Genomic DNA, 24,279 nt, shown 5'->3' with positions numbered 1-24,279 from the left:
TTGTGTTATTCCCTTCCCCAGCACCTTCCGGTGGCTCCCCACCACACTTAAAATAAAATCCAGAGTCCTTCCCATGGCTCTGTTCCCACCACTGACCGTGCTCACACCCAGCAGCCACTGTCCTCCTCATTGTTCCTCCCACAGGCCAGGTGTTCCTGCCTCAGGGCCTTTGCACGTGCTCTGTCCTCAGCCTGTGTGCTCTTCCTTCACATGTGCACATAGATGCTCCTTTACTTCACCCAGATCCCTACTTCAATGTGGCAATTTATCAAAGAGGCCTCCCTCACCACCCCGTATCTCTAAGCCCTGTTTTAACTTTGTCCCCAGTGGTTCTCTCTAGCTGACTATTACTTATTTATTTGTTCATCTATTATCCATCTTCCTCAATAGTATGTAAACTTCACAAGGAGTTAATTTACCATTATCTAGGGATTAGGGGCCCAGTGCATGAATTCGTGCACCTTGAAAGGAACTGTGGACCACAAGGCTGGGGTAGGCACAGGGGCAGGTCTCAGACCATCCTCTGCACCCCCGCCCAGCCCATCCTCCGCGCCCCTGCCCAGCCCCTGCCGCCGCAGCCCTGGTCCCATCTGCTAGCAGCCCTGCTCCCACCACCGCCACTCCCATGCGCTGATGGTGCTGGCCCTGCTTGCACCCGCTGATGGCACAGAGCGATTGGGGCCGGCACCAGCAGTGGTGCGAGTGGCGGCTGCTGCCCTGATCTCCCCTCAGGAGCAGTGGGAGGTGGAGAAGCCCTCAGGGGTGATCAGGGCTGGCAGCTGCTGCTCGCACCCGGTGATGGCGCCGAGTGATAGGGACCGGCGCTGGGCACTGGCAGCAGGTGTGAGTGGCAGCTCCGGCACTGGCAGTGGGTGCAGGCAGGGCAGGACCACAGTGGGCAGGAGCAAAGAATTTTCAGTAACCACTAGAGGCTCGCCCCAATGACAGTGTCCAGCACTCTGCCTTGGTCTGCCAACCCTGCTCACCTCCACAATCCCACTGGGGGCGATGACTGCCTTGTTCCACACACGCCCCCTGATGGTCAGCACACGTCATAGCGACGGGTTGTTCGGTTGTTCTGCTGTTTGGTCTATTTGCATATTAGCCTTTTATTATATAGGATAGTTTCTGTGATGCCTGCATTCTCGGAGACCCTGCCCAAAGCCGGGGGATGCCAGGGAGCCAGGGACCAGGCTGGGTGCATTGCTCCTGCATCCATTCCCAAGCTCCCATACATCTCTCCTCCTTTATTTGCTATAAGCATGGGTCCAAGCTAAGTTTTTAACGGAGAACATGATGTTGCTAGAAAATGCTACTTCACAGCTACTGAAAATCTTCTCAAGTTACTGGATGTCAAACCTTATAATACATTTGCTAGAAAAAACCAACAGTATGTTTTGCCTAGTTTTAAACTGACATTCTGCCTAATTTATGGGGTGCTGTCATGTGAAATGTGGCCACTATATTTTATCTAATCTAAGATGCCATTATTTTAAGATACCCCAATAAAATATAACCAGTAAAAATATACCAGTAAAAAAAAAACAACAAAAAAAAAAAAACACAAACACTAACAATTAAATTATGCCCAGCACTGATTGTAAGATACCTACCAATTTCAAAGACATTAACATGTGTGTCAGGGAGAGAATGAGAATTAGAATTGATGAAAAACAGCCTATTTCTGTCCGCCGTTCATCCTATCTGAGCCTCCCTCCCTCTGGGCTGGGCTGGGCTGGGCTGGCCGAGGAGCCCGAGGCCCTGCAGGTGTGGCTCTGGGAGGAGCTCAGGCCCTGACCCTGTCCCCCCGCTGCAGGGCGTCATCCTGGAGCTGCTGCAGGAGGCCATGGCGGCCAGCCTCCGCCACACCACGGGCTTCCTGATCGACGGCTACCCTCGGGAAGTGAAGCAAGGCGAAGAGTTCGGGCGCAGGGTAAGCGTTCTTTTGGGGATTATCCCGGGAGAGACATGTGGGAGGTCACTGAGGTTGGGAGATAAATTCAAAGCCTCTTGCCTTCCCAATGACATGAGTCAAAACTTTCAGTTACAAATGGCAGAAACTCACACAAAGTAGCAAAAGAAGAAGAAGAAAGGGAAGGGGTGGTAGTGATGGCGTCATCGGCTCAAGTAGCTAAACCGTCCAGGAGTGGCTCACGCTTGATTGGATCTACACATTCAGATTAGCTTGTCAATCCTCTGACTTCTCCCAGCTCTGGGATTGCCCTTCCTTTGTGTTGGCCTCATTTTCTCCCTGTCCCAGGCTTATCTTCCACCATCTAAGTGACCTCACAGAAAAGGGTTTCTGTTTGCCAAAGGGTCCAGCAAAAGCACCCGGGTTGTGTGGGTTGTGTTTCGTTATCCTGGGTTATTAGGTCACCGGCCCATCACCGAACCACTCACCGCGGCCAAGGGGAAGATGGGAGGGCCGCTGATGGAATTCCCGAGAATATCCCGATCGGCCTGGAGGACCAGGGCGGAGACTGGAAGGGAGGAGGGAGAATGGGAACCACACACACTGAGAAGGGGAGGGAAATGGCCCGAGGAGAGAAGGAGTGCCCTTAGAAGGAGGCAGGGGAGTGGACAGGCAGGTTCAAATAGTTGCCATTTCAAAAAATATACGGTGTGCCCTCTCATTACTGAACTCACGACCTTCTCCCAAAACCGCGTTTTACATTCTGCTGGGAGGAGTTTGCAAAGATCCAGCATGATATTCATGTGTCCCTGGGTACGGTACATTGACTAGTAGAAGATTCTGATATCAATCGGACTTGTGTGCAAAAGAACACATACAACCTTTAAATTTGACCGGAACAACAAAGATGCTACACACACGGAATGAGCTGTTATTGATTGATTCATGCCCTGCAGGGACCTCAGCATTTGTGCAGCCCCTCCAAATGACAGGCAGGTGATTAATTTGAAATTTGGCAAAGACAAGGACAGACATCTGCTTTTCTCCAGAGATGCGGAGCAATCAGCCTGGTTGAGAGCCTAGTGAACGTTCCTTGTACACCCATCAAGCGTGCAACTACGTGTGAAGCCCCTCCAGGCCTGTGATCGGTTTTAACCAGTCTCCGGGCAACTCACCAGCCTTTCCGTGTCAGAGATGGATGTGCCTGAGGCATGGGGCCATCTGTTGCCGAAAAGAAATCCAGTTCAGTCCGTTAGTTGGGCTGACACCTTTGCATGCCTGTAACTGACTGAGTTCTCTGAGGTGTAAGATCCTTTGAGGATTTTCTTGGCTACTGCACATGACATCCCTAAAAGCCAAACGCAAACCACAGCTATGTCCACAGTTTAGGGCTAAGTCTGTATGTGGTCTCTCTAGTACCTTCCTATCTTCCGTTCCCAAGGCTGGTTTTTCCCTCCATTGAATTGATCAGTGCCTTCCGTATCTAACATGGTATATTAGGGGAGGCAGGGTGTCAGCTGGTGTGTGTGTGTGTGAGAGAGAGAGAGAGAGAGAGAGAGAGAGAGAGAGAGAGAGAGAGAATATGAAGGAGGAGCTGGGGTTTCTAAACATCATCCCCATCTCCCACCCAAGTTAAGAACCCCTGGTTACAGTGACTTTGGGGTTCACAGGCCGTTATTCAGAGCCCAGCTTTCTAACTCACTGGCAATAGCTCAATTTCTCTTTTATAAAATGTAGATTGAAAAGAGACACCTCATTGCTTGTTGGGACAATTGGGTGGAATTCTTGAGAAGTGCCTTACACATTTATAAGGCTGCATATGTGGTTACAGTTTTATTTTCAATATAAGTGGTTATAGTTTTATTTTCAAAATTATTTGTGGTTTTGTGACTGTGGAAATAAAAGTTATATAGATGTGAGGCAATACAGAAAAGTATAAAACAAAGGGTAACCTATCACCCAGAGATAACACCTGTTCTTTGATAAATGTTCGTCCAGTGCTTGTTATGTTTTCATATAGTTAACATCATATAGAATACATAACTAACAGAATGATAGCTGTCATTTTGTGAGTACTTAACATGTCCTGGGCGCTGAACTAGATGCTTTACATCTGACATTTTATGAGCCTTTACAATCCTATTCAGTAGGCATTATTATCCCCACTTTAGAGATTCTGCTGTTGAGAAGGGGTGTGCTTAGCCTGGCTCCCTAGTGTGGAATTGAAAAACTTTCCTGTATTAAGCCAACGTTTTACTCAACAACAGCCAAACTAAATACATATTACCACTTGCGCTTGGCTTTTCCCTCCCAGGAGCCCCTTAGCTGAAATTCTGCTCTGAGCCTGATCACTTGTCTGAATGTGTGAACGATGATATGACTGCCCCTCAGCCTGATACTCTTAACTATCTCAGAACATTTCCATCACCAGAATCAGTGATTCTGTGTATAAATGTGTTCTAACCTTCAGAATGAGCTTTTAGGGGGGAAAAGAAAGAAAGGAAGGAAGGAAGGAAGGAAGGAAGGAAGGAAGGAAGGAAGGAAGGAAGGAAGGAAGGAAGGAAGGAAGGAAGGAAGGAAGGAAGAAAGAAAGAAAGAAAGAAAGAAAGAAAAAGGTTGAGTCTGGCCAGGGGATGTTCTTGTAGATATGTGGTAGTTGTTTGGAATTTGGGGAGCCTTGAGGACCCCTTGGGACTTTCCACTAGAGATTTTCTGTTCTATTCATCTGACTTCTGGTGCTTCTGAGAACTCTGAGCGGGGTAATGGGGTAATGGTGGCAATGGGGTGGCATCATTATTAGGGTTGTGCGTTCAGGAACGCTGAAACGACCCAGATACCCCTCCTCTAGTGAGGATGCCCAAGAGGATATAATATACCTCAGGGTGAGAGCCAGTGGGAAATGGACATTCCACTTTACTGTTAGCCAGGAGCCCGTCCCCCTTCATTCCCCCTCCCCCTTGCGCGCGCCCCCCCCACACCCCCCCACACCCCCCAGTGCAGAGACTGTTACCTTTGCTGGAGCATGTGGCCTAGGCTAAATGCATGGGTGAGGCCTCTAGCCGATTCTAAATCCCTTTACTGTTCAAAGGGATGAATGTATTGCTGGTCTAAGGACCACAATTTGAGAATCAATGTGGAAAACAAATCTACCTTGGGGGTTTGGGGATGGGGGTGGAGGTGGAAGAGTGTAAAGGGGGGATAAATGGTGATAGAAAAAAATAAAATTAATTAAATTTTTCAAAAAGGAAAACAAAACAAATCTACCTCTGCCTTCTATGCTTATTTTGGTCCAGGGGGTCATTTACTGCCAGCTCCTGCTCAGATACACATGATTTCTGTTTGTACCTGAATGAGTCCCTGCATCACTTTTTCTGTCCCCACGAGTGGCCTGAAAACCGCCATAAATGGGAAAATCGCCTGGTCTTCTCACGCAGCCCCAACCAGAAATTGCTCCAGGTAGCCAAACCCTTTAACTGAACCTTAGGCTGCCTCCCAAGCTCGCCCTCTGCTGGTGGACAAGGGTCATTTTCTCCTAAACCTTCACCCAGCCTTTTTTGCTGCTCAAATACTCAATTTCATTTCCCAGTTAATACAGCAGAAAAGTTGAATGACATATTCCAGAGGTTTTTTTCACTCTTCGGGATTTGGGAGAAATTTTCCACTCTGTTCCTCAGAGTGAATCCCTCAGATGGGGGAGATAAATGTCTGATCAGCACTTAACTAGCAACTTACCATTCTGTGTGTTACCTCAAAGCTCTCCCCACCCTGACTTTGTTACCATTCCTCCCAGGCACTTTCTACAGTGGGGTGGCAAACCTCTGTGTATTTCTCGCAGCCTGATCACTGCAAGATCAGGAGGGAGCAACCGTTCCTTTTGACGCAGGGTTGGGGTTCGTAGTAGAGGCAACACAAACACAGAGATGTCAGGAGCAAAAGAACATTCAAGAGAAGCATGGGGAGCTAGGGAGATTCCTGCTGCCGATCATATCATCATTGTTCATTCATTAAGACATTTTTCAATCACCTGCCTAGTGTGTGTGACTTGGGACCAGGAGCTGAGCACTCCTACCCCTGCACACAAAGAGACTGTAGCCTAATAGGGGAAATAAGCATAAAAGCTCATACTTACGGAGTGCTGTGTGCCGAGCAACATACTTACATCGCCTTATTTAATTCCATTTAATCCACACAGCAATTTTGTGATCATCCGCATTGTACAAAGAGAAAATTTGGGGTGCAGAGAAGTTGAGTGACACTTTCAGTTGGTGATGAAGTCAGGTAGCTTAAAATAATTAGTTCCCTTCTCCAATAGGGCCCTGGGGTTTGATGGGCTTGGCTGGCTGGTTGCCACTTGGGGTCCTTTATTCAGCCGAATGTATACAACCAGATAGCGGCTAAGGCTGAGTTTCACCTCCGGAGCCAGGGCTGGGGTGTCTAAAACAGCAAGGGCTGAAGGGCGTCTGTCCTCGTGGCCGCTGTCTGCGTGCCTGGCTTGGGCTGCCTCACAGCGTAGCAGGCAGAATGGCTGGCCCTCTTGGACGGTAGGTGACCAGGCAGAAACTGCAGCATTCCTTACGCTCTTGCTTCGAAAGAAGCACACGGCATCATTTCCACTGCGTGCTGTTGGTCAGACAGTCACAGGTCGGCCGAGGCTCGAGCAGGTGTGGGCTCTATGTCTCCGTGGGGAACGAGCTTACAGTACACGGGGGCAAGGAATGATGAAGACCATCTCGGAGACAAGTCACCACAGCAGGATGGGGCCCTCAGCAGCCTGACTCCAGCCCGTGTGTGCCCCACCATCACGCTGCACTAACTCCCTCTGATCCAGCACAGTCACATGACACTACAGTCACAGTCACATGACACTACAGTCACATGACACTACAGACACAGTCACATGACACTACAGTCACATGACACTACAGACACAGTCACATGACACTACAGACACAGTCACATGACACTACGGACACAGTCACATGACACTACACAGTCACATGACACTACAGACACAGTCACATGACACTACTGGTAGAGGGTGACAGAGGTAGGTCAGAGAAGGCTTCCACAGGAAACACCACACACGCACACACGCGTGCACACACACATACACGCACACGCCCCCTCCCCTTGGTGTGGAGAGCAGGTGGTGACCGCCCGGGTGCATTCTGTGTACCCCTGCATTATGGGAGGTGACAAAGGCTGAGGGCGACAGGCAGCTCCGCGGCATCCTGAAGAAACCACGGGCCTGGAAATGAGCCGAGACGGCCACCATGTAGTTCTAGGCCCGTGAAAGGAACCCGGAGGCCAAGAGAGGGAAGAACTAGGGGTCCCGGGCCTTTCAGAACATCACAGAATGGAATTTCTGACTGTGCTGTGCCTCCCCCACCCCCAGATTGGAGACCCGCACCTGGTGATCTGCATGGACTGCTCCGCAGACACCATGACCAGCCGCCTCCGCCAGAGCAGCCAGAGCAGCCCAGGCGCGAGCAGCACCGCCGCCGTGGCCCAGCGCCTGGAAGCCTACCACCGCGCGTCCATCCCTGTGATCGCCTACTATGAGGCGAAGACACGGCTACAGAAGGTGAAGCGTGTCCCTTTCCCCCTCCAAATGAGCCAGTTCCCCACTTTCTTCTTTTTTTTTTTTTAAGAGAAGAGAGGGGAAAAAAAAACACAGGACATTTTTGGTTCAGGGATCTGGGAATTGGAGCTGCATACAGTTGCACAAGTTGGACCCAAAATGGGTCCCTTACTCTCTTCACTTTTGTGTCAGTCAAAATTAAATACTTGTCATCACATGGACCATGAAATCTGGCCACGCAATTTTCATAGGTGCCATTATAATTGCTGAAAACAGAGAGAGGGAAAGGGGAATGAAGGGAGGGAGGGAGGGAGGCATGGATGAGGCATCAATTCTGCCTTCTGGACATCAGCTGAACAGGAAAAAGGTCTCTTCTACATCTATGATCCAACGACTTGGAATTTCTAGGTTTTTACAGTTCATAATTGGCACTTGTCTCCTTTGCCTCAATTTTTTGCAATAACTGTTATTGAAGGAAGCAGGATATGGGGCCAGAAGAGTAGGTGATTAGGTAAAACAGTGAGGATACTGTGGGGAAATGGTCGTGTCCACTTCATGAACAATAACCCATGCTAAGTCACCATTAATTTCATGAGTTTGGGGAAACTACACAACCCCCATCATTCACTCATTTCACAAATATGAACAGGTATCAAGCACCTCCTATGGGCATCCATTGCCCTAGTGGTTTGGATACAGGTAATAAGACGTGGTTCTTGCCTGCTAGAGCTGCGTTTTAGTAGGGGGTGTAGACAAACCTGTGATCACGGTGTGGGGTCAAAGTAAGAACTGAGTGGTTTCCAAGGTCCCTTTAACCCATTCTAAGGGGAAAGGAAAGGCATTGAGGCAGGTCAACTAAGTTGATCCTCGAGGTGGGGTAAGATGTGAGGGGAGCAGGGCACCCCACATGGCAGGATCCCTGGTGCAAAAGGTCAGGAGAGACAGGAACTCGGCTTGGCTGTGATGTAAAGTGCCAAGGAAAAGAGGAACAAGAGAGGGGGCTGGGCAGGCAAGCAGGACCAGATCAAGATGAACCTTATGTAGGCGTGAATCACTGCTCTGTGGATGATGGAGTGCTGAAGGGAGCGGGCATAATCAGGGCTTTCATTTAGAAAGCTCACTCCATCAGCCTTGTCGAGAACAGATCCCAAGGAGGTAAGGCTAGGAGCCCGCTGGGCGGCTGGAACAGTATTCCAGGAACAAAATCCTGTGGCCACAGAGCAGAAGAGGGGCGTGAACATGCACTTTCTGCTATTCACAGTAAGTCCAGGGAATGCGTCAATGCTCGCAGAACAAGCCTGTCTCTGAAGCAGCTGCATTATCGATTCCTTGCAGGGGAGGGGGGGGATGTTTGATACTGAATTCTCATTTTCTAAACCGGTTAGTGGTCCATTTTCCAGCATCTAAGGGACTTAGCCCTGGGGATAGAAGTCTGAAAGGTGTTCCTTGATGTAACTCAGCGACGTGGAGCAGGCGGTATGAGAGTCACAATGCCCAGCTTCCGTGTCTGTGGCAGACACTGCGAATCCATCGTTGCACCCTTCCCGGCGATGCCCAGATGTGGCCTCAGGATGTTTCTCAGCAAGCTCTCCAGGCAGCTACCACCAATAGGGTCTGGTGTGCACATTGAAACCTCTTTGCTGTGCTTTGTGCAACCTCTGGCTGCCATCTAAAACAAAGATTCGGGTCTTTGAAAACAAGCAAACCCGAAGTGCATTACAGAAGAGCAGGGGCTTAAGAACCCAGGGTTGCAAGGCCTGTCCGAGATGAGTGATTTCCACCCTCTGTGAGCCTGGAGCGCACACAGAAATTATTCAGACACGAGGGAATTTCTCCCATTTTGGAGGTTTAGATAGATGAGAAAACCCCTAAAGAATTCAGGGTTTAGCCACTTCCAAAGTCAGAATATCCGTGGGCTCTTTCTCTTGCATTATTCCAACCTAAATTCTACACACTCACAAATGGCGGGCTCGTGGGTGCACGGCTAACCGAGTTCTCAGATACATCCCAGCTCTGGGATCCTTAGCGATATCTGAGGGAGGGGAAAGGAAGTTTCCAGTGCCGTTTGGTTCAGCTCTGCAGCTTTCCCTGCATTTTGGAGATGCTTGCAGCTGGGTCTGTGACGAGGTAACATAGGATCCACTTCGCACACACTTAAAACCGCTCCAGCCCTGACTCCAGAGCAGTGGGCTCCAGCCCTGGGGACCCCAGAGGCCCTCTGGAGGAGGCTGCTCTGTTGCTCCCTCTGCTGCAGAGATTTTTTTTTTTTTTAAGCTTCCTCCCCCAGCTCGCTTAGAGACGGGGAGGGCGGAGTGTGGGCCGGGGAGGTGAGAACTGTGTGCCGGTGGCTGTGGGGTTTGCCAGCAGCTCCGGCTACAGCGGCTACAGCGGGGCTGGAGAAGCAGCGGGGAGGCTCGGACTTGTTTTCCGGCGGCGAAGGGGAGAGCCTCTGTCCCTTCTGCTTCCTGGCTGCTGGGCTCCTGCCCCGTCTTCTTGCAACAGCTTCAGCCTGCCCTGGATTCTGAGCAGCCGTTCGTGTCTTGTTCCCGTGACGCTCTTTGGATTGTGAGCATTTCCTCCCAGTTTACTGAGCCCCAAACATCCCTGTGGGCACTGGGATCTCTGAAGGCGTTTTCTGAAATCCAGGTGAGGCTGGGGAATGCCACTCCAGATGCAAGTGGGACGAAGCAGTAGTTCCGGGGGACGTAGGGAGAAGGAGAGCCCCCTGTGGCCAGCCCAGAGAGAGACCCCAGCACCTCCCCCAGCCGCGGTGTGGCCCGGTTATGAATTCATCAGCTCACACCCCGTTGACCACCAGCAAGCCAAAAGACAGTGCAATGAAACTGCAAACAAGGGTAGTAAAAAAAGCAAAGCAGAATTTATACAGACGCTGCCTTGTTCTTTGGGTCCTTATTATCCCATCAGCATACAATCACGTTAGAACTTCTTTCAACATAAACCCAGGGATGGAGGCGCATGTGATACCAGTGGGTCCGGGAGTTCCCAGCTGTCTCCCCCTCTCCCCTAAAGCCGGCTTTACTGCGCCTCTGCAGTTAGGACAGACTTCTCTCCGTTCCACGCCGCTCCCTGCCCTCAGGGCCCACAGCAGTCACCAGCTGCGCCTTCTTCCCTGCCCCGTCAGACACGGCCTCAGTGTCCCTGTTGAAACTCTCTCAGCACAACAGCAGGATAGTCACACGCCGTTCCCTAGACTTACCCCATACGGGAAGCTTTCCTCCCCTCCCGCCGAAGTGAGCGGATTTGTTACTGAAAAAATAATGGAGATGTAGCATGTCAGGGTGAAAAGCGCAACTGGCCAAAGGCTCCCTGGCAGAGCAGATGCATACATCTCCCATCTGCTCTGAGAGACTCACGAAACTCCTTTGTGATTCTGCTCCATGGGCTTCTCTCCACCCCTCCCTTCCTGACTGTCAGGCCTTCAGTAGATCCCCACAAAGAGCTTTGGATTCGGTGCTGCATTCTTTGCACCCCTGTGGTCCCGGGGGAATGAGGTGTGCTCAGGGCTTGTCTGTGCCCTCCCAGAGCAGCAGGCAGAAGAGGACGCCAGGCCTTTGTGCTCGCCTGCACACATTCCTGATTTTCTCCCTCTGCGGGGGGCTTTCCTCACATGTCAGGGCCAGAGCTTCTCCAGGAGCTGCTGCCAGGGATTCTGCCAGCAGAGAAGTGGTGCTGCTCCACCCAGAGTCCCTGGCATATTCAGACAGGTATGGGGCATCGCTAACACCCGAGGCCTGGTGCTTACGGTGGGAATTCAAAGAGGAAAAGGGGCCCAGGACACTGCACCACAGCAAGGTGGTAAACATGGTAATTTGTTTATTTGAGCTGGGTCCTAAAGGATGAGTGCGAGGTCATAACAGATGCAGTGGGGACGAAGGCACAGACTGACACGGAAAAGAGCCCAATAATGTTAGCACGAGATGGGGTGCCAGCAGACGAATTAAAGTGGAGGCAGACTAGACTAGAAAGCATGGTTGAGGCAAGACCGTGAAGGGCCTTGAATCCCATCCATCCATCCATCCATCCACCCATCCATCCATTCATTCATTCCTCTTCCAAGCAGCATTGTCCAATAGAAATGTAATGTGGGCCACATAGGTATTTAAAAATTTTTAGTGGTCACATAAACAACAGCAAAGAAAAGTTAAAAAGAAACAAATGAAATTAATTTCACAGTGCATTTTATTTAACCAAATATATTCTAAGTATTATCATTTCTTTTTTTAAATATATTTTTATTGATTTTTTACAGAGAGGGAGTGAGAGGGATAGAGAGTTAGAAACATAGATCAGTTGCCTCCTGCACACCTCCTACTGGGGATGTGCCCGCAACCAAAGTACATGCCCTTGACCGGAATTGAACGTGGGACCTTTCAGTCCACAGGCCTATGCTCTATCCACTGAGCCAAACCAGTTAGGGCCTAAGTATTATCATTTCAACATGTTATCAATATAAAAATCATTGAAAAATTTTTACATTCTTTTTTTAATATATCTTCAAAATTTGGTACTTAAATAGATCTCAATTAAGATGCTAATTTTTCATCAGACATACTAGGATTGTATTTGTATTTCATAAAATTTATGGTTGGAATGGTAGATTTCACATACTCAAGTTGTTCCAACATAATATTTGAATTTCCTGAGCTAGATACCAGCTTTAAGAGTTAGATCAAGTTTAATTTACATAGCATTAAAAATCTGTTCCTCAGCTGCACTAGCCACCTTCCAAGTGTTCAGAACCCCCCTGTGGCTGCTGCATTGGATGACACGGTTCTAGACCATTTTAGGAAGTTTGCACTAGATATGCAGACAGTCGAGGGGACCACTTCAAACAGGAACATGACTGATGGGGTGTGTTTTAGGACAGTCACCGTGAGAACGGATAGACTTTCCATGTCTGTGTAAAGATCTGGTCACCAAATGTAAGCTCCAGACAGAATTGGGAAGAAGAGGAGAAAGGAGGAAAGCGAGTACCATGCAACCTTTTCACTAGACACACTGCTGGGACTTGGGGAAGTGCTCTATCCAGAGAAGCTGTATGTGCAGATTATAACCCATCCCGGTATTGTTGCTGAAGCTTGACTCTGACTCTCTCAAGTAAAGCTATGTGTGGTCCTTCTTTTTATGGCCTTGAGACTGAAGAGAAATAGGTAGACTGACCGGATATGTGAAATGGGGAGGGCCCAGGAGCAGGCTTCACGTAACCCTAACTTTTTAAAAAATTGCAGCTAAGGATTGTCCACGTTGGTGCCCAGGTGCCGAATAGTGAGGGTCCCTGTGGTGTGAGGCTCCGCTTTGACAGGGGACAAGATGAGGAGAGGAAGAGGGAGGCACCCCCATCCTGGTAAACCACTCTGAGACAGCTCAGCCCCACGGCGCCAGCACATGAAGAGCAAAACTAAAAGGCAAGCAGCATTTTGAACAGTGCGGGGGAATTCAGGAAAAACACTAGCTCTGGGCAGTGTGGGAACCAGCCACCTGTTCTTTGGTTTCCAATTCATAGAACTAAAGAGGAAGAGAGGCGGAACATGCAACTCCCAAAGTGGCGTGACTACTTTCTGATTCAGCCTGGGCTCCCTGACAGCGCCTCCTCGGAAATCAAGTGAAGCTCAGAAATTTAATCCCATTCCCTGCTCATTTGCTTTTAGCTATTTTTTTTTAAAAATCTTTTTGTAGACCGATCAGGACATCACTTACTGCAGGGTTTTATATCCGCTCTCAGACAAAAGTCAGAAGCAAAGCCACTTACCTAGTTTTCAGTTCAATACATGAAAACCTCAGACATTCTGCAGTTGCCGATTTAGAACGGAGAGCTTTGGGGACAAGGACATGAAGAGACTTACTTTTCCTGTTCCTGGGGGCAGAGGGCTGCTGTAAATTAATGGGTTAAGCACTGATCATGGGGCAAAAACGTACCGTCTGTGGAAAAGCACCTTGTTTTCAAGTGTTAAGCCCCCTTCACACAAAACAATCAATATGCCAGTTCCACGCATTCTTATCTGCGCCCTGTGCTCAAGGATGTTCCACAGTAGCACCCCGTCGGCTGTTCTAAATGAGCTGAAAGCTGTAAGCAGTGAGAATAGTTCCTGGAGCTTAGAAAGCCCTTAGTACGTTGGTTTCTTCCATTTCCTTAGAGTCGCAGTTATATATGAAAATAGAAAAGCCAGATGTTGTTCTCGGGTACTCTCCCTGTGGGGATTAGATGAGCAGGGAGAAGCCACACTGAGATTCGGGGCCTGTCCAGGTAACCTGTGGAGAACCGAGGGAGGAATCTGGAGCGGAGACAGAAGGTGTTGGTCCCACCCGGTTCAGCTGGGCTCTCTTTTGCTTCATAAAAATCCATTTCAGACCTTCCCCAACACACACACACACACACACACACACACCCTTTCTATAGGTTAAGTTGCCTCACTGCCTCTAGAATTGTAGTCTCGGCACTGCTTCCTGGGACTGAGGACCCCAGAGCCCAATCATTTGATTTTGTCTTTCAAACCTCCTCACGCGCTTGGGCTCCACAGAGGCGCACACCACAGCACGTGACCGGCAGAGTGGCCACGAGAAGCTTCCCTTTTCTTTAATTAAATAATAACTCCCCTATGGAAGCCACAACGCAAAAGGCACGCTTTGGTTTTGGATGGAAATAGGAGGAAATGGTCCCCCGCTCAAAGCCTCCCGCCTCCCAGCCCTCAGGCAATAACAAGGTGCACCCTTCAGGGGCTTGTGCTTATGAGCCCGTGTGTCCCAAACCAACTTGCTCGGTGTTTATGGGAGAGAATCCCAAATCCTTACATCAAGTCCAGATGGTGGGTCAGAAAAGGGGCTCCAAGAGGGAGGGAGGGAAGAAAGGCCGCTGGCAAACAAGGGTAGTGGTGAGGGCGGACGCGGTCAGCTGTGCAAGGTGCCTCTGTATCTGCAGCTACCGGCCTGTAGTCATCACATTGTCAACCCCTGTTCCTGCTGTGTCTCTGCCCGGGAGCTGTGAGCTCCTGGAGAGCAGGACTGTTGGGTCTGACTCAGCTCGCGGATCTCCAGCACAGGATCCGTTGTTCGCACCCCGGAAAGGGTTGTGGGTTGGAAGGAAAGGGGAAGCGAGGTCAAGCACTGGGCAAGGTGCTGAGGGGGGAAACGTGGCAAAGGCTAAGTCCCTGCCCCAGAGGCAGAGCCACTTGCCAGGGAGACAAACAAGTTGCCGATGGGTCTTTGATTTTCCCCTAAGGATGGAGAATGACGTATTTATGGGGGGTACGGAGACGCAAATATTTTTAAGCTTCAATTTTAATTTTTTCCTTATTGTGAGAAATATCATAGTCCGGAATGCATACAAAGTAATATGTACTGTTTGAAGAAGAATAAATGGACACCATGTAGTCACCACCGAGGTCATGAGATAGAATCCCAGAAGCTCCCCCACGTGCCTCCTGATCACATCTCCGTCCTCTTCCCAAAAAGTCACCACAATCCTGACTTTTCTGGTAACCATGTCCTTGCTCTTGATTATTTTACCACTTATGTGTAGATCCCTCACCAATATAACTTAGCTTTGCTTGTTTTTAACTTCACGTAAATTGAATCATACCGTATGCACATGCTTTGGAGACTTGCTTCTTTCCCTCAACTTTGTCCGATTAATGCATGTTTTTAAATGTAGCTCTAGTTTGTTTTTTCATTTCTGTAGTATTGCATTATATGACCATGCCACACTTTTTTTTTTTAACTTTATAAAGACGGAACATTTTATTTTACAAATAGAGCTGAGACTTTACATCGAATGTATTTAGGACATCTCTACCTGGTTTCCTCAGGCACCTTCACTTGTCTAAAACTCAACTGCTCATCTGTTCCCCTGACACTTGCTGCTTCTCCTGTATGCCTCTCGTTTAGAGGAACCACCTGGCGCTCAAGCCAGAAACTTGGGTGTCCCTCTCGAGTCTTTCTCCTTCCGTCCCCACCGTATCCAGGCACCAGGTCTGTGACTGCCTCCTTCCCATTCCTTGGGCTGCCTCCTCTCCCTCCTGCTGCCTTCGTTAAGGCAGGAGTTTATGCCGCAACGCATGTATCCATCCTCTGCCAATGGACTTTTGCAACTTTTCCAGCCTGGGGCTATTACAAACAGTGATTCTATAAACATTTGCTGTATCTATTTTCAGGGATATCCCAATTTTAAAAAATATATATATTTTATTGATTTTTTTACAGAGAGGAAGAGAGAGGGATAGAAAGTTAGAAAGATCGATGAGAGAGAAACATCGATCAGCTGCCTCTTGCACACCCCCTACTGGGGATGTGCCCGCAACCAAGGTACATGCCCTTGACCGGAATCGAACCTGGGACCCTTGAGTCCGCAGGCCGACGCTCTATCCACTGAGCCAAACCGGGTTTCGGCAAGGGCTATCCCAATGTTTTGTTTTGAGAATTCATGCTACCGCTGGAATCAGTGAAGTCCCTAGTGTTGTGAAATAGAAACTAGTTTGCCCAAACAAGGTAGACCAGAGTTGAAAAAAATCATTGTTTCTCAAAGTGTGGTCCAAGATGACCCACATCAATATCATCTAGACTCCAGAGGATTTGTTAAATGTGCCCCTTAGAAGACCCAGCCCAGACCTACCACATGGGAACCTCTGGAGGTGAAGCCCAAAAAAGTTGCATTAAGCAAGCTTGCTACCCCCTCCTCCCTTCCCATGAGTCTGACATGGATACCCAAGCCTCTACTTTCTGTGGATGTTACATGTGCGATGGGACAAATCTCAGTGTTTGGCATGTTAGGAAATTTTGAGAGAGAGGAAGGGATAGTGTGCCCTCCTGCCCAGGAGACCAGCCCCCTCCCGACTCCCTGCTGTTGGCCCCAGCTTTGGATTTACAGCCCTCCCCATCATTCTGCCCCATTCCTACCCACCCTGCTCCAGAACACTCACAAGTCTTGTTTTAACTAACTGCAGTCTTTCCATGACCCTTCATATCTGACCTCAACAGGGAACCTAGTTTTTGTTGCTGTTGTTTTAAATAGACTTTATTTTTTAGAGCAGTTTTAGGTTCACAGCAAAATTGAGCATCGAGTTTTCATATACCCTTGTCCCCAAACACGCACAACCTCTCCCACATCAGCATCTCCCATACGAGTTGTACATTTGTTTGAACATCAACCTACCATAATCACAGAAAGTCCAGTTTCTGTGGGTCTTGAGAAATGTATGACATGTGGCCACCATTTTAAGAGGGGTTTTACTACCATAAAAATCCTGTTAAACCCATTCCTTCCGCTCCCCCCAACCTGATCTTTTCACTGTCTCCATCGTTCTCCTTTTCCCAGAATGTCATTTAATGTGTAGCCTTTGCAGATTGGCTTCTTTCAGCCAGCATTTAAGTTTCCTCCATATCTTTCCATGGCTTAATAATCTCATTTCTTTTGAGCACTAAATAATATTCTCGTCTGGATGATTGTCAATGCAGGACATCTTGGTTGCATCCAAGCTTTGGCAATTATGAGTAAAGCTCTTACAAACATCTGTATGCAGGTTTTTGTGTGGGCGTTTCCAGCTCCTTTGGGTAAACGCCAAGGAGTGCAATTCCTGGATCAGAGTAAGAGCTTAATTTTGTAAGAAATTGCCCAACTGCCTTCTTAAGTGGCTGGATATCACTTTGCACGCCCATCAGCAAGGAATGAATGTTCCTGTTGCTCCACATCCTCACCAGCATTTGGTACTGTCAGTTCTTTGGATTTGGGCTATTTTAATAGGTGTGTAGGGGTATCACATTAATGTTTTAATTTAGGCAGCTAGTTTCTTAACTACTCGCTTTTATTTTATTGATTTGAGAGAGACAGAGACATTGGTTTGTTGTTCCACTTGTTTACACATTCATTGGTTGATTCTTATGTGCCCTGACCAGGGATCAAACACATAATCTTGATGTACGGGAAGGACACTCTAACCAACTGAGCTACCCAGCCAGGGCTGAACTGCTCACTTTTTTTGTTTTTTGGTATCTTATGTTTTAAAATTTCGCACAGCAAGTTATAAGCAGGCAAAGCTTTATTATAAAAAATGGTCCTACTTACAAATGTTCCTTAAGACTTTCTCTTTTTTCCTTTTAAATATAGATAAATGCGGAGGGGACACCAGAGGAAGTTTTTCTTCAACTCTGCACAGCTATTGACTCTATTTTCTGAAGACAAAATGCATGTATGTTAAGGAGAGTGAAGACAGAGAAATATATTAAAAGGTCCATACCTTAATATGTTTCAGGTTAAACCTTTTGTGTCCCCTTGCAATCCTGACATTGCTGTTTGCTCCCCAGCTTGACCCATCTGAGGCGTCTGGAAACCATGCATGGTGTATTTGGTATCACCCAGCCTCTTCGTAATTCAGACAGCTGTCTGTACTCACAGCACGCACACCTCCCTATCATACAGGTTGCACCTCGGAGCAGAGTTAATGGACAGCAGTGCAGTGCCAGTCTGTCAGTTGTGCCCTCAGGACTTGCTAGAGTCTGATCATTTGGTTCTCTTCTCATCAAATAGGGAGTTAGCACCCCTAAATTCCCCATTGTATCTTCTCCCCCCCAAGTTGCCCGATGAAGTCCCTTAATTTAGGGGGGTGGGGGACTTTGCAAGCTAGGGCATCTTCCTCTGGTAACTGTAGCTCAGAGCCAGAGAGATTAAGTTGACATGCCAATTATTAGAAATCTGATTCAATTTGAAAAACATAAAAAATGTGAAACTGTACAATTTTCCAAGACAGCAAAACCCAGACTAGTCACCAATAACATGTCTCTACTCATTTTTATGAAACTGGCTACTTGGAATACTGTCATAATGGCTAAAAGAACTAACTGGAGAAAACTGGCCTCTCCTATACCTGGTGGTGCATTTTGGCAATTATACATTAATACCAATGACCAAACGTAATTTAAAAGCATGAGGTGGTTTATTATTGCCATCCACTGGACTAATGTCAACTTACAGTTTTGATTTTAAACGATCACCTATTTACTTAATACTGTTGCCAAACAAGAATTACAGGGACAGCAATAAAACTGATGTGGGTGGGAGGAGCATGTCGGCACATGTTTAACAGATCTCGATGCTGTATGTGTTTCATACGGGCCTTTTCAAGGGGTTTGCAAACCTTATCATACCCAAATGTAAAATTGTTTTCTTGCATCAAACCAGTGACGTCTGGGTTCTCTGTTGTGCTATCGTTGCCAGAATCAGAGCTTCTCATGCAGTCTACCGGAATAAACGCACCTTCCTCTAGTCCAGTCAGTCACAACCAAAAGACCCTGGTTTCAATTTGCATGATTTTTTTTTTTTTCCCTTCGATGGTTGTGCCGATAAGAATCCATTCCTGGGGCAAAGCTGTATTTTTAAAGTCGTCTTTTTTGTTTGAAATGGAAATGTACAAATAAAGTAAATGGAACACAGGATAACACTTTTTTTCTATTTATTTGCAACTCACGTCATTCTGGAAAGCATTTGAAGCCTTATTCAACAGAATTAGCAGCAAACACAGTAAGAGCTGAGATGTATGATATGCTCATATGATTTTAATTTTGGCCATAGATCAGTTTTGAGCAATTACAGAAAGAACTCTCAGTATATTCACGATACATGGTCATTTTCGTTAGTTCCTTTTGCTCTAGCAGTCATTCTTAAACAGAAATGTCAGTGTTTGCTAAAGAAGAAATCCAATTTCTTTGGTTACAATTATGCCTCTATTAACACAAAGAGGGGCCTGTTCCTTCCATTCACACAGTTATCAAATACTTTATTACTACCCCAAGTTGTCACACACTTGATAGGGGAGCACACGGAGTATTTGAGCAAATTAGAAAAAGACAGTCACAGGGTGAAAATGATCAGTTGTGCCAGAACACACAAAATGACTCTTTGTAGGGAACATTCTTTAAACACGTACCGCGTGTTGGCAAACTCAGTCCACGCCCACCACAGCTCTGGCAGCCTGGGGAGGGGAGAGGGAGGCAGCAGGGCAGGGGACTGCGAGCCAGCAGGGTACACGGCTTTGCCCCTGAAGAGGACCTAGAGGTGCAAATCTAGTCTTCTGCAGAGCTACAAAACACACCACTGATCTGAACAAATCCTAAGTCATAGGATTTGAAAGCAGGAAAGGACGGTGGAGATCTCTGCCTAGTAGGAGAGCCTGTGTGTACGCAGAAAACATGGTCCGACTCCTTTACAAGGGTCGGCATGCCAGGCCTCACCGGATCTGGCCCCGTGCCTTTCACCCCGCCAACCACCACGCTCCTCTTGCTCGCTTGGCCAGAGCTACACAGCCCACTGGATACTGCCTAGACAGGCCAAGCTCTCCTGGCAGGGCCCTTATTGCCAGCCTCCTGCCTGTTCCTCCACATTATCTGCAGGGCCAATTCCCTCCCCCATCAGGTCTCTGTTCCAGCCTTCCCTTGTCATTGAGGCGCTTTTTCACTAGTCCATCTAAAATGACAGAAAGGTCCCCATTCTTCCACAGTTTTTCTTCAAGCATTATTTTTCTTCACAGCATTTATATCTGCCTGGAACCATATTTTTTATTGCTGGTCTTCTGCATTAGACCAATAAGCTCTGTAACAGCAAGCTTTGTATCCTCGGTCCCACACAAAGCAGTGATTATTGAAGGCTGACATTTAAACCTCTAAACCTTCCTTTTCTCAACTATACAGTAGAGATCAAAATAGTAAGCAACCTCACAGAGGTGTTAAGAGGATTAAACAACTTAAAAATACATGTAAATTACTTACTAGTTCCCAGTGCTCAATACAAGGTGGTTCTCTGGCAACAGTTACCGAGTGCCTCACTTCCACAATTGGGACCAGTACCCGGAATTCCACTCTAGTGCCCCTTCGGTTACACCAGTCTAAAACCATGGCTGAGAATGAAGATACATGCCTAACTGGGTCCCAGAGCGGACCCAAGTCTTCTCAGCCACCAAGGCGACATCCTCCATATAAAACAGGACACAATTCTTCAGTCTCCTCAGGGCCCAGTAAAGATCTCCCCAGGCAAGCCCTCTACGGTGCCACACTGCTCAGACAGAGGGGGCGTCTCGTAGAGAAAAAATGTAGCTCACTAAAACATTGGTCACATTATCAAAAATATTTATTGAGAATCTAAGAACCAGATCAAGGAATAGACAGGCATGGATGGTCTCTGCCCTCCCAGAGCTAAATATAAAACCACTCTCAAAAACCCACTGAATGAGCTCCATGAACTGTGAAGAAAAAAATGTAATACTTTATCTGGGATCATTAAACAGAAGCGTATTTTTCACCCAGTAAGAAATAAAAACGGCCGAGACCGGTTTGGCTCAGTGGATAGAGCGTCGGCCTGCGGACTGAAGGGTCCCGGGTTCGATTCCGGTCAAGGGCATGTACCTTGGTTGCGGGCATATCCCCAGTGGGGGGTGTGCAAGAGGCAGCTGATCGATGATTCTCTCTCATCTTTGTTTCTGACTCTCTATCCCTCTCTTTTCCTCTCTGTAAAAAATCAATAAAATATATATTTTTTTAAAAATAAATAAAAACGGCCCTGGCCGGTGTGGCTCAGATGGTTGGGCGTTGTCCCGTACACTGAAAGGTTGTGTTCAATTCCCAGTTAGGGCACATGCATGGGTTTCGGGCTCGATCCCTGGTAGAGGGCGTGCAGGAGGCAGTCGATGGGTGTTCTGCTCTCACACTGATGTCCTCTCTCTCTCTCCCCCTCTCCTTTCCTCTTTCTAAAAACCAATAAAAATATTTTTAAAAGAAATAAAAACAAGTACTTTACAGCCTAAAAGGACAATGCCTCCATAAACTGTGCACCTAGAACAATGGTCTTCCAACTTTGCTATCCACAGTAAAAAATAACTTATGTAGCATGCTATGTTATAACTAAAAAAGACATTTCACAAAATGCTTATCTACTACACATAATGTACTATTTTCTCTATTTCTTTCTTTTTTTTAGTAAATTGTTATGTTCAGAAATGGACAAGGCATACTATCAGGTTAAGCAAGAGGCGCCAAACATGCACGGAAATAAATGCTGCCTGAGGCAGGAGACACCAAGTCTTAATCCCAACTTTGCTTAAATCTTACGGCCATGTTTGCTGCCAAACTGGAATATGTAAATTCTATGTATGTGTGTCTTTCTAATTCATCATGGCAGACCATCTCATCTCAGTGCTTCTGCCTCATCCACGGATAATGCTTCTCCAATCTGTGCTATAAACCTGGATACGTGCTCAGGTTTGTACTGTACTCTAGGAACCATGCCACACCAGGAAAAAAGATTGAAAATCAACCCCTGCACACCTCCACCTCCATCACCTCAGTGGCAAACAAAGCAATGAGGCAGACGCTGACTCCGGAGCAATCTGTTTATGTTAAAATCCAAGCATCGCCACTTTACTAACTGTATGATCTTGGGCAAGTTATATAAGCTCTCTGGCTAGATTTCCTCATATGAAAACAGAATAAATGAACCTGCTTCATAAGGTTGTGAAAATTAAATCCGTTACTATATGCTTGCTTGGCACATAGTAAGCACTGTTATCAGTGTTTGCTATTATTACTATTAGTGCACATCACACCAACCAAAACCTCCTCTGCCTAAACCATAATGCACTGGTTTTAGGTGTCATTAAAAGTTCCTTCTGTTCTTATCAAATAACTTGAGGACATTATTTCAGGAAACACTGTATCTGACCTACTGATGACTACTTAATAAGCAATGCTTTAACTAGTAAGTCTCTGTTGCTTCTTCTAGCCGACACTTCTTTGTAGGAGACAGAAGGCCTATTTGCAAATATGCCAGCTCTGCCCATTCTTGCAGTCCTCAAATTAACGCAGTAAAACAACATTACCACTCCTACTACCATTCAGGGCCTTTTAAAGCTAAGAGGACTATTTGCTTGGAGCTGAGAAAAAAGCAAAACTAATACATCTTTGCTCAAGCAGAAAATAATCCTCTTTGCACTCAAAATCCTCAAAAATACTTGCCCTTGAAAAATACATTTAAGTAGCTTTTATTTGTCTACTAGAAGCCTGGTGCACGGGATTTGTGCACTGGTGGGGGGCGTGGCCTGCAGGGATCAGCCCATTGTGGAAGCACCCCTGATCCCAATCAGCTGAGCAGCTGTGGACCCGCCCTCTGAGTGGCTGCTCCTGCTGTGGTAGCAGCTGCTCTTTCCAGTCAGCTGAGCGGCGCTCCCACTGTGCGAGTGCACTGACCACCAGGGCGCAGCTCCTGCATTGGGCATCTGCCCCCTGGTGGTCAGTGCATGTCATAGCGACTAGTTGACCAGTCGTTCTGCCATTCAGTCACTGGGCTTTTATTATATAGGATATATTGTCTATTCTGTGTACATAACAACTGTACCATTCACAGCCCTCTTCCAAAGCATACTTCATACTTTATGGTATTTTTGAATGGGTCTGAATGATCCTCCAGAACTAACTGGTATTATTTCTATACAAATACAGAATTTACAGAGGTTGCCACCCAGGGGTACTGTCTTGCTACAGGTTGAAGATAGATCTTCTGGCATATTCACTTAACGTCTAGTATCAAAATGCCAGGACTCTAATGATCCCCTCTTCTCCCAACTAGTAATTACAGGGTGAGAAGTTAAGCTCAACTCCATTTCCTTTCCTTTCTGATACAATATAGTTTATCAACATCATCAGTAATCTTTAATTAATATATTATGTTAAAATTCTCATATTTCTATATTTAAAATTATATTACTTTTCTGAATTAAAAACATCCAGGGTATGGTTTTAGTACCCTACAATGTATTAAAAAAGGCCTAGTAAATAATGTTCCCTTGATTTAAAATTTGAAAAAACAGGAGACTCTCACAATTGGGTCAGATAACTCTTAATCTTAGAATATATATACTGTCTTTTCTAATGATCAATAATAATTTCCAGGGAATACAGGTTTTTTCAAGAGCCACCTATTTAAATTAAATACATGGGGGCTTATTTTATCAAAAAGAATGAGTAAATTTTTCCACCTGTTTAGTTTTCATATCTGAATAAAACTGCCTTTTTCTTTAGCCATAGTATGTGTTCTTTTGTACCTAGTTTATAATTTAGTGCTTCAACACCATCTTTTACAGAGCTTCTCAAGTTCACTCTCGTTTCCATAATTAAGTCCTTACTCTTTTGAAAGGACAGGTAAAGCAAAACTCTTGAAAAAAAATCCAAAATCTAACCAAAGGAAGTCACAACAAGCATTCTATAATATAAACAGACAGTATCCACATAGTTTATTTCTCACAGTTCTCCTGACAAATGAACATTATTCAAGAACATACTGTATACACAGATAAGAAGAAACATACAAAATGTCGTAAATGATGCACAACAAAATCCAGCAGTATAAAAGAATGCATGTGAACCCTTGCTCACTGCGCAGACTAAATTTAATCACTTGTTTAAATAGTAATAAAAATACAATCTTTTATGGATCTTGTGCAGACTACAAAAGAGGGAATTATTACCATATATATGATCTTTATATTAGGCAGTTTTCTTTGATGAGTTGTACTGACAACTCCAAATACAGAGGCAGAAGGCTGTGTATTTTAAAGGAATTAATGTGGTGGATTAAAGACTTTACACAGTTACTACCACTGGCACTTTTCACCATAGTTTGTACACATCACATGATCATCTTATATAACATTACATTTAAAAAATATATCTGAGTGACCATTTTATAACATTCACACACCATGAGCTGGTTAAGGAAGCGATGTGGCCGCTGCCT

General features: G+C 46.5%; 1 protein-coding gene across 3 annotated transcripts in view; it reads left to right on the top strand.

Moving 5' to 3' along the window:
• Nucleotides 1-24,148, top strand: part of AK5 (adenylate kinase 5) — a 199,996-nt gene extending 175,848 nt beyond the window's left edge. For 2 of the 3 annotated variants that reach the window (XM_079776462.1, XM_079776461.1), the window contains exons 12-14: nt 1,817-1,933; nt 7,308-7,496; nt 17,611-24,148. In XM_079776462.1, the coding sequence (XP_079632588.1) occupies nt 1,817-1,933; nt 7,308-7,496; nt 17,611-17,679 (375 nt within the window). In that variant the 3' untranslated portion in view covers nt 17,680-24,148. The remainder of the gene's footprint in view (nt 1-1,816; nt 1,934-7,307; nt 7,497-17,610) is intronic. The other variant, XR_013813766.1, reaches the window with a different exon arrangement.
• Nucleotides 24,149-24,279: the final 131 nt, after the last annotated feature.

Source organism: Cnephaeus nilssonii (assembly GCF_951640355.1).
Source record: "Cnephaeus nilssonii genome assembly, chromosome: 7".
Lineage (NCBI taxonomy): Eukaryota > Metazoa > Chordata > Mammalia > Chiroptera > Vespertilionidae > Cnephaeus > Cnephaeus nilssonii.
Note: the sequence above shows the minus strand (reverse complement) of the source record. Positions and strands in the feature narration are given on the sequence as shown.